The sequence below is a fragment of the Saccoglossus kowalevskii genome, chromosome 2 (assembly GCF_978046115.1).
Source record: "Saccoglossus kowalevskii chromosome 2, keSacKowa6.1, whole genome shotgun sequence".
Taxonomy (NCBI): Eukaryota; Metazoa; Hemichordata; class Enteropneusta; family Harrimaniidae; genus Saccoglossus; species Saccoglossus kowalevskii.
Window position 1 is genome coordinate 15,186,691 of NC_140642.1, and position 15,661 is coordinate 15,202,351.

Genomic DNA, 15,661 nt, shown 5'->3' on the forward strand with positions numbered 1-15,661 from the left:
TTCACCGGAACGCCTTGTCATATTTCTCAATTGATCTAAAGAAATTCACATTTTCTTATTTAATATGCATCTTACATTGTTTACAGATTAAAGCAAATGTCATCGGAACATTCACAGCACTAAAGTGTTTAATTTGTTGTATTGAAATTCATTAGTAATAATTAATATAGAAGCATAATAATAATAATAATAATAATAATAATAATAATAATAATAATAATAATAATAATAATAATAATAATAATAATAATAATAATAATAATAATAATAATAATAATAATAAGATCAGTATTTATAGTACTAATGTGTCACTTAGCAGTATAACAAGAGCGCGTGGTGCAAAACCCATACTATAAATGGTCAACTGGTTCCTAGTCGAAGTAAGAAATTAGGGAACTCTTGCCAGAACAACTGCACAAATCATAAGGACAAAATAACAGCTCCTAAGGATGGTATTCCAACATTAACACAAGTTGTTCATGACATGTAAAACATTAAGTCTCAACTCCTATGAAAGGACCAGTGACAGAGAAAGCTACTCACTGCTAAAGCCACTCATCGAAAAAGCCATTCATTGCGAAGCTACTAGTTAGTATATAAATATTCCTGTGGCCGAAATGTCAGGGTGGTGTCATTATGTCCTCTGCCATTTTTACTGGAACCACCCGGACGTTTCGTACTCTTAGTTATAGCTTGATACCTCAAACATGGGCCTGATTTTGGCTATACTTATGCGATTTACCAAATTAGTTTTTACCTCAGACCACTTTTTCGTGGTCCGACTTTTTACCGAGAGATCGCGATTACCTACAATTTGCAGATCGACTGTTGAATGGCCTCCATGGGGTTTAATTTTAAGCATTTCAAATGTCTCTCCAAGCTACAGTCATAATTAAAACAAAATTAAACCACTTCAATTGTATTTCAAATACAGTTTATAATATACACAACTATAAATTAAGGCCGCATTGAGGTTCGGTTTAAGAATTAGACATATAATATGATATGATAACTGGTGTTAATTTACATAATCTCACAACTATTTTTTTCTTATGACAGGTTTCTTCTTTTCGTTGTTTTTCGCTAAAGTTGGAGTTGAAACGAGCATTTACGGACATTTCGACCGCCGACGTCTCAGCCCGGACATTTCGGACGCAGATGTCTCAGCCCGGACATTTCGGCCACAGGTTGTCTCAGCCCGGATATTTTGTGCAAATCTTTCCATATTTGCCGATGTTTTTGCAGGGTAGATAAAATAAGCATACACAACATATATTGAAACCTTTGCAATGCTTTCAAGTAACGTGCAAACTAACAATCTTTATTTACACTTATACGAATGAATAAAAAAAAGTGGTTGGCATGGGAAGACAGATAACATATTGTAGGCGACCACAGTCACAACAATCTACGTGTATAATTTTCCCGATAGCGTTATAATACTGACAATTTAAATAAAACAAAGTTCAGATTAACACAAAGAGAAAACAAAACTATTACTAGTTTCCTGCTTAGAATATACGTCGATGTATAATGTCGAAGTATTTACTGTGTTTTATCTAGCGAATATTCCCTTAGTTTTGAAAACACCAGTTTGTGAAAAAAAACGATACATTCTATTTATCTTTACGTCGGGATGATTGTGCTCTCCACCGAGTTTTATAATATCACATTTTGCTAACAGCGAAATAAGCGAAAAAATATCACATCAATATTCAGTAATATAAGAAAATATAGTTTATAGGTAAATCTTTGTATCCACGACTTTATCGGGAATCTTAATCTGTGGAATCTCGCGTATTTGACTGGGCACTTTGACTGGTGGAAGCTGGATGTTACACACATTACATTTGAAGTGCCTGTGAAATGCCTAGGTTCTAAATTTCAAAATAGGCAGCTAATATGAATATGAACATGTGTTGGACGTTTGGACAGCGTTATAATAATTATTTGATATCAAAAACACCTTTTTTATATAGCCGGCTTGATGAATTCGAGCTACTATATGCTTCGCAAAGTACACAACTAATTGCATATTCATAAGTACATCGTGACGTTACACCAGGAACACAACGCAGAGGCGTATTCGCTGAGCTGCACCATTTTAAGGTTTGTAGCTACACAGACATCGAAGTTTCGGAGTCGATTTCTTCTCTGTCGATTTCTGGAGAGTCCGCAAATGATGACATAGCATTCATAATTAGAAATAATGAACGATTGAACCATATAGATTGGCATGTGACAAATTGCTGACATCTTCAAGTGTACATTTGACCACTTACAATGAAGACAATTTAGACATGTGCATTTTACAGTTTCATTGCCCCTTGTAAAAAGAATTACATCGGTAAATAACAACACGTAAATTTTAGTTTCATTTCAGTGTGATTATACTGTTTATAATGCGTTTAACACTATGCTATGGGTCTCTTATGCGACTATTAATGAAATAAAAAATTAATTGCATTACTTTGTGTGTGTGTGTATGTGTGTGTGCGCGTGCGTGGGAATCATTGCACCATAAGAATATAATTATAATTAAAGACATGTTTCAAGTAAGCTTATAAATATACAAGATAGATTACATAACCGTGCAACGGAAGCCAACATTAATTTGTCTCCACGACAGGAAGTTGTGCACATAAGTGAGATGCACCATGGGAGTACTACGGTATATGTAAGTAGCAACAGTAAGATATTTATACAGGTATATATCAATATTGTTTGCATTTTCACTTGAATTTACCGACGAACGAGAGCCAACAATCACAGTACTTAGCGTACGTTGAACGTACATACAGCTATTGCCTTTATGTAAAATCACGAATAAAATAATTATCACATAATTTCAATCTTTCATATTGAAAAATACACCTGTCTCAGTGTACGAGTGCATATGTGTATGACGTCATTAAGGTTATCACGGTGTATCTGATACAAAACGGTTCACTCATGTGTGCATGCGTTGGTCTCCATTAAATAGCAAGGCATGCATGTCTAAGTCCTGCATAGTTGTGTATTTCAATCGAGTTGTTGTACGGTACGCCGTATTTGAAAGTCAAGTGAGTAACACCATAGGAACGTTACTTTAATGCATTCTTTCTACGATCTAAACATTTTTCACTTTATATGTTTGTGAGGTTCGTTGTGGATAATGCTGTCTATTATTGTCCAGTCGACTGTATTATGGGACGGTAGATACGCAGGCGAGGTGGAGACGGCGCAAATCTTCGTATTCCCCTTTTTTGATAGGACAGAAGACGAATTAACTGCGTGCAAGGCAAGTCTGCATATACTGATCAGATCTTTAGAATGATCACCTAATTCCACAATGGTGCCTGCCCCGGGAAAGGCGCAAAGTACTAATTAATAAATCACTTACTGCGATTTGCAAGGAACGGCTTCTTTGAAGGCAGATCGGAGCATAACATTAAAGATCTATGGTAGTCGGTCATATCTCGACTAAACTAGCCAGCGGGTGAAACCTACTCGATTGCTGATCGGACGGAACCCTTTTTGCTGTGAATTCACTTTGTCCGAAACTAAGAAGGAATATCGGAAACCGCTAAAGTCGACTTAGCTGTCTCAATTTGATAAATTGGAACTCTTAAGGTGTTTTTTTTCTAAACTGAATCCTGCGCACTAAAAGCCACCCCTTCGCGTGATAATACGGTTTTCAAAAGAAAACACCCACTTCTAGTCTCTAAAACAAATTTTGCCAGGTACATGTATGTGAATAAGTAAAACTGTTTTGGTCAGCCTCAGGCTACTACCCGATGCACTGTTCTGACTCGGCAATGGTAATCATTCCCTGTTCGCGTAAGTGCCGTGCGAGTTTGTGCTCATTGGTCTCTTGCAAACGAATTTCAATTCCACTGAATAGAACAAAGCGCACATTACACCATGGAAGCAGCATATTATATTGACGAGGCCTTCCACAAGTTTGTGTACATAGCTGCATTACCTTTGCAAAGCAGATTAGTTCATTAGTAACAGTTCGTCCGGTTTCCTATGAACCTTAAATGCCTTCAATGTCCAAACCTTATAAAGACATATTGTTTGGGAACAAAGCACCTAAACAGGCTAGTGTATTTCTATTTTGCATGCCCAGTCCAAGTAATGTAGCAGTTAGTGTTAGAGGGCTTGGATAATCAGAATTACTATATATCGCCAAATGTCCGGTGGTCATGCCAGGGTTACGCTATTTTATTTCGAAGCGATTCTTAGAGCGCGTTAATCTTCTCAAATATTGGACCAATTTGAGTCGGTATTAAAATGTAATTAATCAGAGCCTTCGCCACCTCCTCAAACACCCATAAGTAGCCACACAAGGGCACTACAAGAAAGCCTTCCCTTGTCTTTCGTTACAAATTACAGTCACCGACGAAAGAAATAGGTTCATTCAGAAACTCTGGTTTTGCTCGAAGCCATAGAAATGAAAACCTTAGCGTGGAAAAAATAGACAAACAGCCCTGGTATAACATTCATGTTAGGAACACCGCTACGCATTCAGTCTGTAATGTACACATTGTGGACTTGGTGCGGAAATCGAGTGGGTTGGGAAAACCCATCAATCAACGAATTTAGCGATAAAGGGAGAAGAGTCGAAGTAATTATTGGTGTTTTGTTAACAAAACAACTAATCTGATTCTGACATGCTTATATTTATAATTACCCTTCGCTAAACAAGGATTAGATTTTGTCGCTAATGGGATGGGCTGTACCTTCCTTACATTCTAATTAGATATGCAAAATTCCACCAATAGCATTGTAGCACCTTTTCAACTCCGCGTCAACTGGGAGGCTTATACTTTAGAACAATAACACTTTATCCATTGACGTGACGTGCACTGTGAAAATAAATTACTGTCAGCCTCTTGTTGGTATTAGCGCTATTTTCGTTTACAAATACCCTGTTACGTGGGATAAACCTAGACATTCTCAACTCGTACGCAGACCACGCCACATCCCAACCTACTACATACTAGCACCAAATATAACTGGGCAACTGACGACACCTTCACAAGAATACATAGACGTTGTTGCCGGAGTAAAAGCGACCCGACACTGTTTATAAGTGATAAGTGAAGTCATTCGAGTTGTTTATTCTACCGCCGAGAAGATCTATCTCACACTGGTTCTTGTAGTGTTAGTTGTATATATTCGTCGTCAAGTAGCATGCTTAATATGACCAGCGCATCGCCATCAGCTTTTACGATTGAAAGTATACTTGCACCAAGACCCACGCTGATACACGCTGCCAGACCTGCGCCGTATCCGTTCTTTCCACACCCAGCACACCTACATACGCTACCACCAGAGTACCATCACTTAGGTAAGTAGTCAAAACACCTTACTTTGTCATTTCACCAGTGTTGGGACTTCCCATGATTTAGTGTATCACAGTTTTCCCACAAACAACGAAACACAGTGGGTGACCTCCCCCCAAAACAAAACAATGAAACCATGTAACACTATCATATGCGGGACACCCTTTTTTAAGTTGTCAGTTTTAGGTGTAGGTAAATCAGATAAATATGTCTTTTCTGTATAACTAGTGGTATGTGACGTGGGAGTGTGAACGGAATAATTTCTACCACAAATCTTACCGCTCCAATCCGCCATCTTTTTATTGGTAGTCACAGCATGGGCTCTACTCACTAATTAAGAACTAGATTTGAGTCGTTTAAATGAGCCCGTGCGGGAAACAATGCCACAGAAAACTAGCTTTATTGTCACGAATTAGCCCATTATTCTATTAGAAGCCATACTTGAGAGTGAAACAATTCTTACAAATACAAAATGCGCGTACATTAGCAAAATCGGTTTATTCTCTGACGCGTTTGTGATGTTCTTTCCAACGTAGAAAGATGCCGACATTACCCCCGCCTCAAGGGACGATACATATACCTAAATGCGGCTTTGTAAGCAATTCATTTTCATAATATGCGATGTTCTCTGTCATAAAATGAACCCATTTTCTTTACTAGTTATTTTTAGGACGTGTGTTTCTGTATTCGCATCTAAAACCTATAGTTGTTTCGAAAATGGGGCAGGTAGTTCCTGACATTTTGAAGAAAAAACAGAAATGTGAAATGATCAATTATCCAATGTGTATATATATATATACGGTTATCGGCTGCGTAGTGAACTGCATGTTTTATTTCATTTGGACTTTTAAATTGTAACATGTTTATTTATTCCTAATCGTGTAAAACACTTCTGACGGAGGGTGATTCTCTTTGTACGACCCATTAACAAATAGGTATTAATGTTCTTACCCTGGGAATCGAAAAGACCATGAGATGATTAAATGTTGTTTTGTTTCTCTCGGCGATTCTTGCAAAAATGGAAGAAGAAAACGCAGCCGTGGGTGTAGGTAATAATCTAAAATTGAAATAGTACATCCAGAGTAGCAGAGAGTTATGTTAAAACTTGTGTGATGAATTACAGATAAATACGAAAATATTAAAAAAAATAGTCGGAATATGACAGCGATGTACAGTTTTGAGTTGGTGCCATAAAGGCACCTAAATGGATATGGGGACCCCGGGAGATAAACCATAAGGAGACTGAATTAATATGTAACATAAACGAGTATTCGTCACCATATCCTTGAAGTGGCTTGATAGCACTGAATGTCAATTTAGAAGAGAGCTGAACTAAATTAGTTTATGCACTCTGTATATGTAGCAGTTGCACCCGACGTGGCGGTTCAGAAAATATTACACGTCCTCTACTCGCTAAGACTGTGATTAGAAAAGTATAACAAGCCGATCACAGTGCAAATTCGCAAGTAATATTATAGATAAGGCAAAAATGAAGACGAAATACGCCTCTGTCTTTAAAATGTGTGGTATTATTTTCACTCTGGTGAGCACCAAGCCTTTGAGTGTTTTCTATCTTGATGACGATTGTGTGGGTCCCTTCTCCCTCTACACTATCAAGGCACATGTTATACCTAGCGACCTTGTTTACCAAATTATATCCCGATTCAGTCTGCCATAATCCAGTTAGAAATGTTCTAACATGATTAACACATGCCGTTGTCAACTCGGCGAGACACGTTACGTGGGCTAATAGAGCTTGCCGGATATGTTGAACAAACTATCGCGACTACAGCTTGCGAGAGTATGATGACATTTTGAACGGGAGCGCAGGTGTGAACACCTGCCAAAAATTCATTCATTTCAACATTATAACAAGAATAACAAACGAACCATGCCGTTCTGGATCAAGATACGTTTTTATAAAAATCAATATACGTATAGCTGATACCATTTCATTCACAGTGTTTAGTAGATAGTTTCTGTTTCATGGGTTTAACACAGTTGTCGATACACATGTTTAAATACTTGAACCACGAAATGGTCAAATACATTTTAAATCGATGTTCGTTAGTGTTCGAACACTCCAGACCGCCTAACTGGCAATACATCACGCCGCTGTTGATTTTACAATTACGTTATCTGCATTTTAATAAATAGTCATATTCATGAAGGTAAAATATAATAGTCTGCCTCTTTATTCCTACCTCCATCTCATATTCGAGTGAGTTCACAGAATTTTTCATTCACAGTTCCATTTTGCAGAAAAAATCAAACCGTAATTCAATCGATGTAGAAATAAAAAAGGCGTACATGTATACTATTTGCTACAGTTTCAAATAATTAAACTAAAAAGATAAGCTCAGATATGCCATAGACCATCAAGAGTACACCATTAAATGTGAAAAAAAGTAAAGTTTCAACGCTCGTGTTTTACTTGAACAAGTGTGATTTCTCCAGATCACCGCGTTACGCCCGACAAATTCGTAATAAAATGGTGGCAATTTAGGTGTAAAGTAACGAAATTGCTATGACATTAATCCTAGTAAACATCTCTCACATATAAAAAAATGAAGGACCCCGTTTTATAATTTATGTAAATATCTGTCCCTTTTTTTAGACAAAATTTCACAGGATCCATCCTGGGACGTCAAATTCATTAAATAACACCATCCCCCCAATCTTCACTGTTTCTGAGCTATGCTTCCTTGCCGAACGCCACAAGACTATGTCATTCACAGCGCAGATAGTCGTAATATAATATGCGAATCCGTAGTCTTGAGATAGTAAAAAATGTTATATGATATATTACGTATATTCACATAACCTAAATTAATAAAGTTGGCGGCAACATATGTTTAACAAACCAACGATTTAATATCGAATTATAATCCATATCAATATTCGGCGAGGCTTTAATTTGCGTCCGAGTATAGTATATATCAAGTACAGCCAGAAGATATATGTTACATGATTGTATTGAAACTATACATAAGTTATTTTTTAAAACGCTCGATGCTAGTATGGACTTGCGTGAGCTGCAATTAAAAGGCTTTTATAATGTAAACAATAAAAAACAGTATATCAAATATATTTGTGAATTATTTTTTTAATTCTTAATTTCTAAAACAGCTTAGCGTGTTGTATAAATTAAATACATGTAAAATCGCGTTGATTCTTAACAGTGTTTCAACTTGTGTTTTTTTTTCTACAGCAGCGGCGGCCGCGGCAGCTTACCCGGCATTCCATGGATACCCAGCCTTGGATTTCTTTGGTCGTAACCAGAAAAGGAAACGTCGCCACCGTACTATTTTCACCGAAGAACAACTAGAGGAACTGGAAGCAACTTTTGATAAAACGCACTATCCAGATGTGATGCTACGAGAAGAAATAGCTATGAAAACAGATTTGAAGGAAGAGCGGGTGGAAGTAAGTATTAACCTAATTCTTAAAACACCGTGTTTGCTGAGCAGTTGTGTTCAGCTGGCTTGTTCAATTCACGCGTGGATTCGGTGGCACACCCACGATCGGAAAGATCGTTTAATGTAGACGAACATTGACTGGTGCATTTACTACCGTGTAGTTCAGCGTCAATTATAACGCTCGCCACCGCTCACAATGATGCTTCACATAACGAATGACCCACTGCATTCTTCCTACGCGAAACAAACAGTTTCACAGTTACGACGCTCTGTTTTTTTTATTTGGATTGGGGTTGGTTAACAAATTAGAGAAATGATGCGAATCATTTAGATTATATCTTGACGAAAGCACTAATTAAAGGTACATTCTTACTAAATGAATGTTGATAAACAATGACGAATACATTTTCCCTTCTCCGAGTTTCTCGTCAAAAAGGAAATAATACTTTCAGATGATTGATTCGATACTTAGATTGTCTTAAACGGTGGGCCGTAAAGTTATTTTAAACGTATCTTGGTCGGTCGTTAGTTAGTTATTCTGCCCATAGTAATGTTGAAATTAACCTAGTATCTTGCTATTTCATTCATTACCTGTCAACGATGGTTAAATAAATAACTTGACGACCTACGCCTTGCCCTGATAAACATCGGAACAATACTATTCCATTCAATTTTTGCATTTGCATTCCGGATTTGGGTCAACATGACGACCATTCACTAACTTTGATTTGTTTTAATTTATCTAAATCCCGGACGCGGGTAACGTGTTGGTGCTAATCCGTTGGGCTGAACAAAAACGAAAGGATAAGACAATAAGCTATCGGTAATGTGTTAATAGGTCCATTTGTCTGAGTGGCTCTATATGAATAATTAAAGCTTGATGCTAAGGGTTGGTCCATAATAATCTAAAGGCAAACATTTTAAATTCGGCTAACAATCCCAAACGCAAACACATACGTTTGTGTAAGCTGTCACTCAAAATAACTTTAACTTGCAGAGAGTTGATTTTGATCAAAATTGTACTCGTGGGAAAAGAAAATGCGCATGTGCGACGATGCCAATTTCGAACCACAAAGACAAGTCACGGCCTTATATTTCGTTCACAGTCTGTCGGTATAAGCAGAAAAAAAGCGTATCATGGGCACTGCAATTATATACATCACATCGCTTCGGCAGCTTCGATATAAATTATAGAATTAAGAAAAACAACTATGATAAGAGAGTTAATGATACATCCAACATCATCTCGTTAAATCCAGATCAACGATTGTTGAGTTCAGAAACACCTCGTCCGTGAAATTACTAGTAATTCAACAATGTTTGCTTTAAGCGGGGAGGCATATGTTTTTTTTCTTTGCTGTAAACATCCCGATTGTGAACATGTATACTCATGGTTCCACACTAACCGCATGTACTTAAACTGGTAATATTACTCGATTCGCTTCTGGAAATCGTAAAAATAAATTTAGTAATTATACCTTGAAGGAGAGAGTATTTTTTAATCAATTAACTCTGCCGGTTGTCTAGAGTTTCGCGATATTTTTTTAAAATTTCAACAACTCGGCTTCTCAATTAATGAATTGTCATTATAATAATAATTCTTATTATTATACCAAATTATCGGCCATACTATGTGATTTATTTGGTACACTTGAAACGCTTCGTCTCAAAAAGTAATTAGTAATTAGTAGACAGTAGTCTAAAATATTAATATAAAACGATCTTGTCATGACAATTAGAGATTTAATTCTGCGGAAAAAAATTGCTTCTGTTTAAAGGTTTCACAAAGTCTATCTACTCGTAGGAAATGTTAACTGTTATAATAGGATTTTTTCATGAGAGCTTGCATAAGAAAAAATAACTTATTCTTTTTTTAAGCCTAATCATACTAAAGTTTTAATAATTACGAGTGTTTTAAATACCGGTTGCATTTTTGAACGACGATGAGAGTAAAAACATTGAATGGCTTCATTGACCCTCTTATATTAATACCATTTATCTACAAACTAAGATCAATTGGCATTTTTTGTTGCCTGTAAAATCTCGATTCTAAATACACTAACATGGGAAGTCTTCTGATTAGTTCGGTCACGGTTACTAACCGTGGTTCGGTGTATTTCAACTTCCAAAACCCGAATCGCGATGCACTGTGGGTAAGAAGGTTACAGGGCAGGCAATAATGCAATTTACTTGTAAATGTTAGCAATGTCTTCTGGGTGATTACATACACATATGACTGTACAAGAGCAGTGATATTTAATTCCCACCAGTACATTTAAGCTGGAATGTAGCATTGCAAAAAACTTAAATATTGTCAGACCGTCCACAAATAAACTTTAGTTCGTATATCATTATTAATAATTTGTGGTTTTTATTATGTCCAGGTATGGTTCAAGAACCGTCGAGCAAAGTGGAGGAAACAGAAACGCGAGCAACAAGAATCAATCAGGAGAGCAGCAGTAGAAACCACATCACACAAGAAAAGCGCCGAAAAGGGGTCACAGTTGCTCGGTTTATCGTCAACGACAAACGCCGGTGAATTGGACGAAGATGAAAGTAACATAGAGGTCGTCAGAGACACGGAAGACACACGTGAACTCGATATGAGTTGTAGGCGGAAAGGTTCAATTCTTGGCAGCGACTCGGACATTGAACATTCAGTATCCAGTCCGTGCTCGTAATATTCTTCAAAGTATATAGAAAACTCATCTGAATGTATTAGTGATGGTTGGAGTAAATGAACAACACACTACTAGTCACATACCCCAACGTTATGCCATCCGCATAAAACGAAGTCCTTTGCACTGCATTCTACAACGACGTATTTTCTCCACAACCATACCGATTCGCTTTATTTTAAATGTTTTTTAATGTTGCATTGACATTATAATTGCTGCAAAGTCGAGTTCACTATTATTCAGTATTAAGGACAGTTTATTTCATTGTATATTAAAAGTCGGATCATCACAAATATATCGACCGGGTAAAAGTTACCATGTTTAAATCACTCTGCTTCAGCCGCTTTATAAACAATTCGTTAATTGTTTTCAACATTTCATACAGACTTTATATTTTCTAGTTATTTTTAGTTGTTATTGTAATAACAAGAAAAGTTTAAATATTTAAGGACTGCCCAACGATGTAAATATTAGAAAGAATAAAAATGGTTTGTCGTTACTTCCCATGTATATTGTAATGATAGCGTTTGTAATGTTTGTACTCTGTGTGGTATTATGACGGGTCTTGCAAACATCTTCATTATCACATAAACAAAAAGTTATTAATAAAAAAAGATTGGAGTAGATGATCCAAGTTTAAGAACTATCGAGTGCACACAAACTCGGCATTGATCATCGGTTAGCCCCAGGTTAAAGTCGAGTTCAATTGCCTGTGTAAGAGGCGTCGGAACACGCTTACCGCGCCTAGGTTACTCTTCAACAACCGTTTGATCCGAAATGTTCGCCTTTGTACCATTCGGTATTTTAGTGAATCGGGGAGGTGTATAAGTTACATATCAGGCTATTGGAGCGCATTGCGTGTGGTCCAATGAAGGGAAGTTATTCCATCAAACTTGTCGACAACTTTGAAAACAGTACTTGACTAAAAAGCACATAACCCCGAAGAGACCTTACAATGGGCTACGGATAGAGTCATTGGTTTCTTCTACGGCGAACAATAGAAAGTCACTACACCTGGGACACAGGGACATGCCAGAATAATCAAGTTTTCAATGGCCCTGTTAATTATTTGGGTGGTGCTGCACGCTTTCCAATGCCATTTCAACACAATAACATCCTGTGTTCGTATACACCAACGCAAGTATACTTGTCTAGGTGTGTTGTAGCACGGTTCACCGAACCAGTTTTATCTGTGAGACACCATAACATGCATTTGGAACGATTATTCCACATGTCCAACACCCAATCCACTCACCAAGAGAGTTCACACGGCCGCAGAAAATAAGATGAAAATGCATTATACCGGTAATGAACAATTCATTGATTCTGCTCGTCCCAAGTAAACGACTAATACTGCGTGCTTTCACAATATATGCACAGAGACTATTCAGCTGCTGATATTGGATATTTTGAATTTTACATAATCCCAATTCAGCCATAACTGTCGACTTCAAAACTATATGTAACATGGTAACATATTAATTTTGTTCGGTATTAATCTAATGCATTTACTGCCCCCAGCTTATCCGGCTTAAAACAAAGAGAATCATATATTTACCAGTCCGCAGTAATAATTCTATCTTGTTATTAGAATGGGGATTGCATACAATACGCCAATTTTGTGAAAATTAATTCAGGTATAGTATTCGCAGATTACTGGAGCCAGGCACCGCCGTGGGAACCTTGCGAACCACTCTGAATTAGTAGCATTTTGTATGCGAAGAATTACTAAATTCGAGTTGTAACAGCAGAAACGACCGGGAGGGTGGGACGACATTATATACACACGAGATGGGTGGTGGAATAGGGTACTTTTTTAATTCGATTCCAGCCAGAGGGAGAACGCCTTTTCACACACAAAAACTCAAACCAATTACTGGGTGAGGAGTATTTTCTATTGGCGGTAGTGATACACATTACATATAGGTGCCGACAGCGGTAGGTGCATTTCGTCTTACCGAGTTAAGTAACGCCCATGTCAGGAGAACGTAGCAGTGAAAAGAGATCCCAGACGGTGTCATTTTACTTCAAATATTGAGAAGGGCGACAGTGTTTCTATTCAATCTTTGTGATTTTCCCCCACAAGGGATGAGCGAATGAAAAAGAGTGCGGAGAAACCAGAGAACTAGCCACAAGTTTACCCGTATTAAAGCGGCTAAGACTCTGCATTAGTGTGAATGAAACGGCAAATAAATTTCAGCTTAAGAGATCAGGACCTTGCACTTAAAGCATAGTTCGTCGCCCGCAGACTCATTTCGAGATGCAATGGGATATATCTATAACCGTATGTGCATTTATTTGGCCCCTCGCTAATTCATTGTTTTCTTTTACCACATCACAGACACCCATATACATTAAAAGTATTATCCGGTCAACGGTGAAGGATCTTTGCAGCTCACAATAAAGCAATTACGTAGATACGTTATATGCATCTTGTTTTCAGTTTGTTCGTAACGAAACTCATTTGTTTCAATATTGACCAATACGATGAAGCCAGTCAAGGACCACAGTAACGTGCACACAGGTGTTCCTGAAATATTACGTAACTTGTTGACTAAAGTACTTTACTAGTACTTGATATTTATCGCATTGAATCTATAAATGTAAAAGTAAAACTGGCACTACCTGTCAAAAAATACGATTGACAGTTGCATGACAGGAACATGTTAGAGGTCACAGACGTAGAGTAAATGTATCATTGCAAAACATTGCTATCATTGCACAGGAAGAATACCTATAATGTGACTGTCGACTAATGACAGTTCAAGATGACTCTGTCCTAAATATGGCCAATGTAATGGACTTTTGATGGACGTGAATTAGGGTAGCTGCCGAACGATCTGGGGGTCATAACAGCTTCCCATTCTATGCTTTAATGTCAGCTCTAGAGTCGGAATACATGAACGGCACATCCTGTGTTTGCGATTGAGAGAAGTCTTGGGTGTATGTGCTTTTGTAGCACATATGCGATTAATTTTCAAGACAAATTAAGAGCGAATTTAGGACCATTCAAAATGGATATGTTTGACTATTGTGGAAACCATGGTGGAGATAAGAAGAAATGTTATCTCGATGTTTAAAACTCGTCGACGACGCGTAGTTTATTTGCGATACAAGCATCGATTAAGCCTGTATGCCAGCTTTACCCGTTTGACCGTATACTAAATTGACACTCATTAACAACTACTGAAATTCAATACACTCTATAAAATGAGCTCAGTCTGTTTCACCTGCCATTGTTTTGAAATTTCCCAATGACTTCCAAATCATGTAACAAAATCAGATATATCAGCGGTATTATAGTAGCAATAGAAGCCAAATGGAGTGATCAGTAAGGGTAATTCGCACTTCAGTTGGCGGCAGGTTCCGATTCGTTATGTCCCACGCATATCTCATCATACTATACAACTCACTCATGCCATTGCTTTCTACACGTTACTTTTAAAAGCTTATCGATCTGAACAGTGTAATCGGCAAGGAATGTGGCTGGTTCGGACAACACAGCCCACTTACCTATGCCACGAGTCTCTTCGCGCATGCGCACTGGCTTTCTTAATACTGATATCCACGTTACATAGAAAGACGACTTAATGACAATCTGTAAAATGTTCAAACGTTTCGTTTTTTTAAAATTATCACCTGTAAGTTGATAAATATTAATTACGTTTATTTTCGTGCCCAAGACCTTGCCGAATTCGACAAATTTCGTTAAAATTGCAATGTCACTTCTACGGCAAGCTCGAAGAAAACAATGGCATGAGTTCTTCCAATAAACACACCAGAGTAAATTACCTACTAGTCACTAGGATTAAAAGGGAAACTTATCCAACATTTTTCTCCTCATTGACGCTATTAAGAGCCAGATGTCTGATTGAATCAGAAGAGTATCGATCTGACTCAGTCTTGATTTGAACTCTGTGTTCTTGAATTAAGTCGTTCTCCGCCCTGTTTGCTCTGTTTGTGACGCGAAGCTTAAAATGGCCGTGCTTCATTCTTTCAGTTCTAAGCCATCATCATAAGAACTTTCTAAATAACATGTTTAGCAGTCGTTACTAAGAACACAATTTGCAGAAAGTACTTATAGAGAGGTGGATACATATTGAGTTCTCATGCCAGCGGCTAGAGTACGATCTTTTTATTTGTCTTTCAATTTGCCACCTTTCTTGCGAGTGCAGCTGCTCGGCGATTGGATTGATGGAGTTGTCTTTGTACAAACGTTGCCGTCTCCGACAAG

At 37.5% G+C, this 15,661-nt stretch overlaps 1 protein-coding gene across 3 annotated transcripts; it reads left to right on the forward strand.

The window, feature by feature from the left end:
- The first annotated feature begins 4,939 nt into the window (after positions 1–4,939).
- Gsc (goosecoid transcription factor) lies at positions 4,940–11,945 on the forward strand. Of its 3 annotated transcripts, none has more exons than XM_006820168.3 (3): positions 4,940–5,335; positions 8,542–8,756; positions 11,134–11,945. In XM_006820168.3, the coding sequence occupies exons 1-3, from the start codon at positions 5,179–5,181 to the stop codon at positions 11,428–11,430; spliced, it is 669 nt and encodes a 222-aa protein (XP_006820231.1). In that variant the 5' UTR covers positions 4,940–5,178; the 3' UTR covers positions 11,431–11,945. The 3 variants fall into 3 exon arrangements, with proteins under 3 accessions (XP_006820231.1, XP_006820232.1, NP_001161560.1); XM_006820169.3 differs by having other exon boundaries at positions 8,545–8,756; NM_001168088.1 differs by lacking the exon at positions 4,940–5,335 and having other exon boundaries at positions 8,555–8,756; positions 11,134–11,937.
- Positions 11,946–15,661: the final 3,716 nt, after the last annotated feature.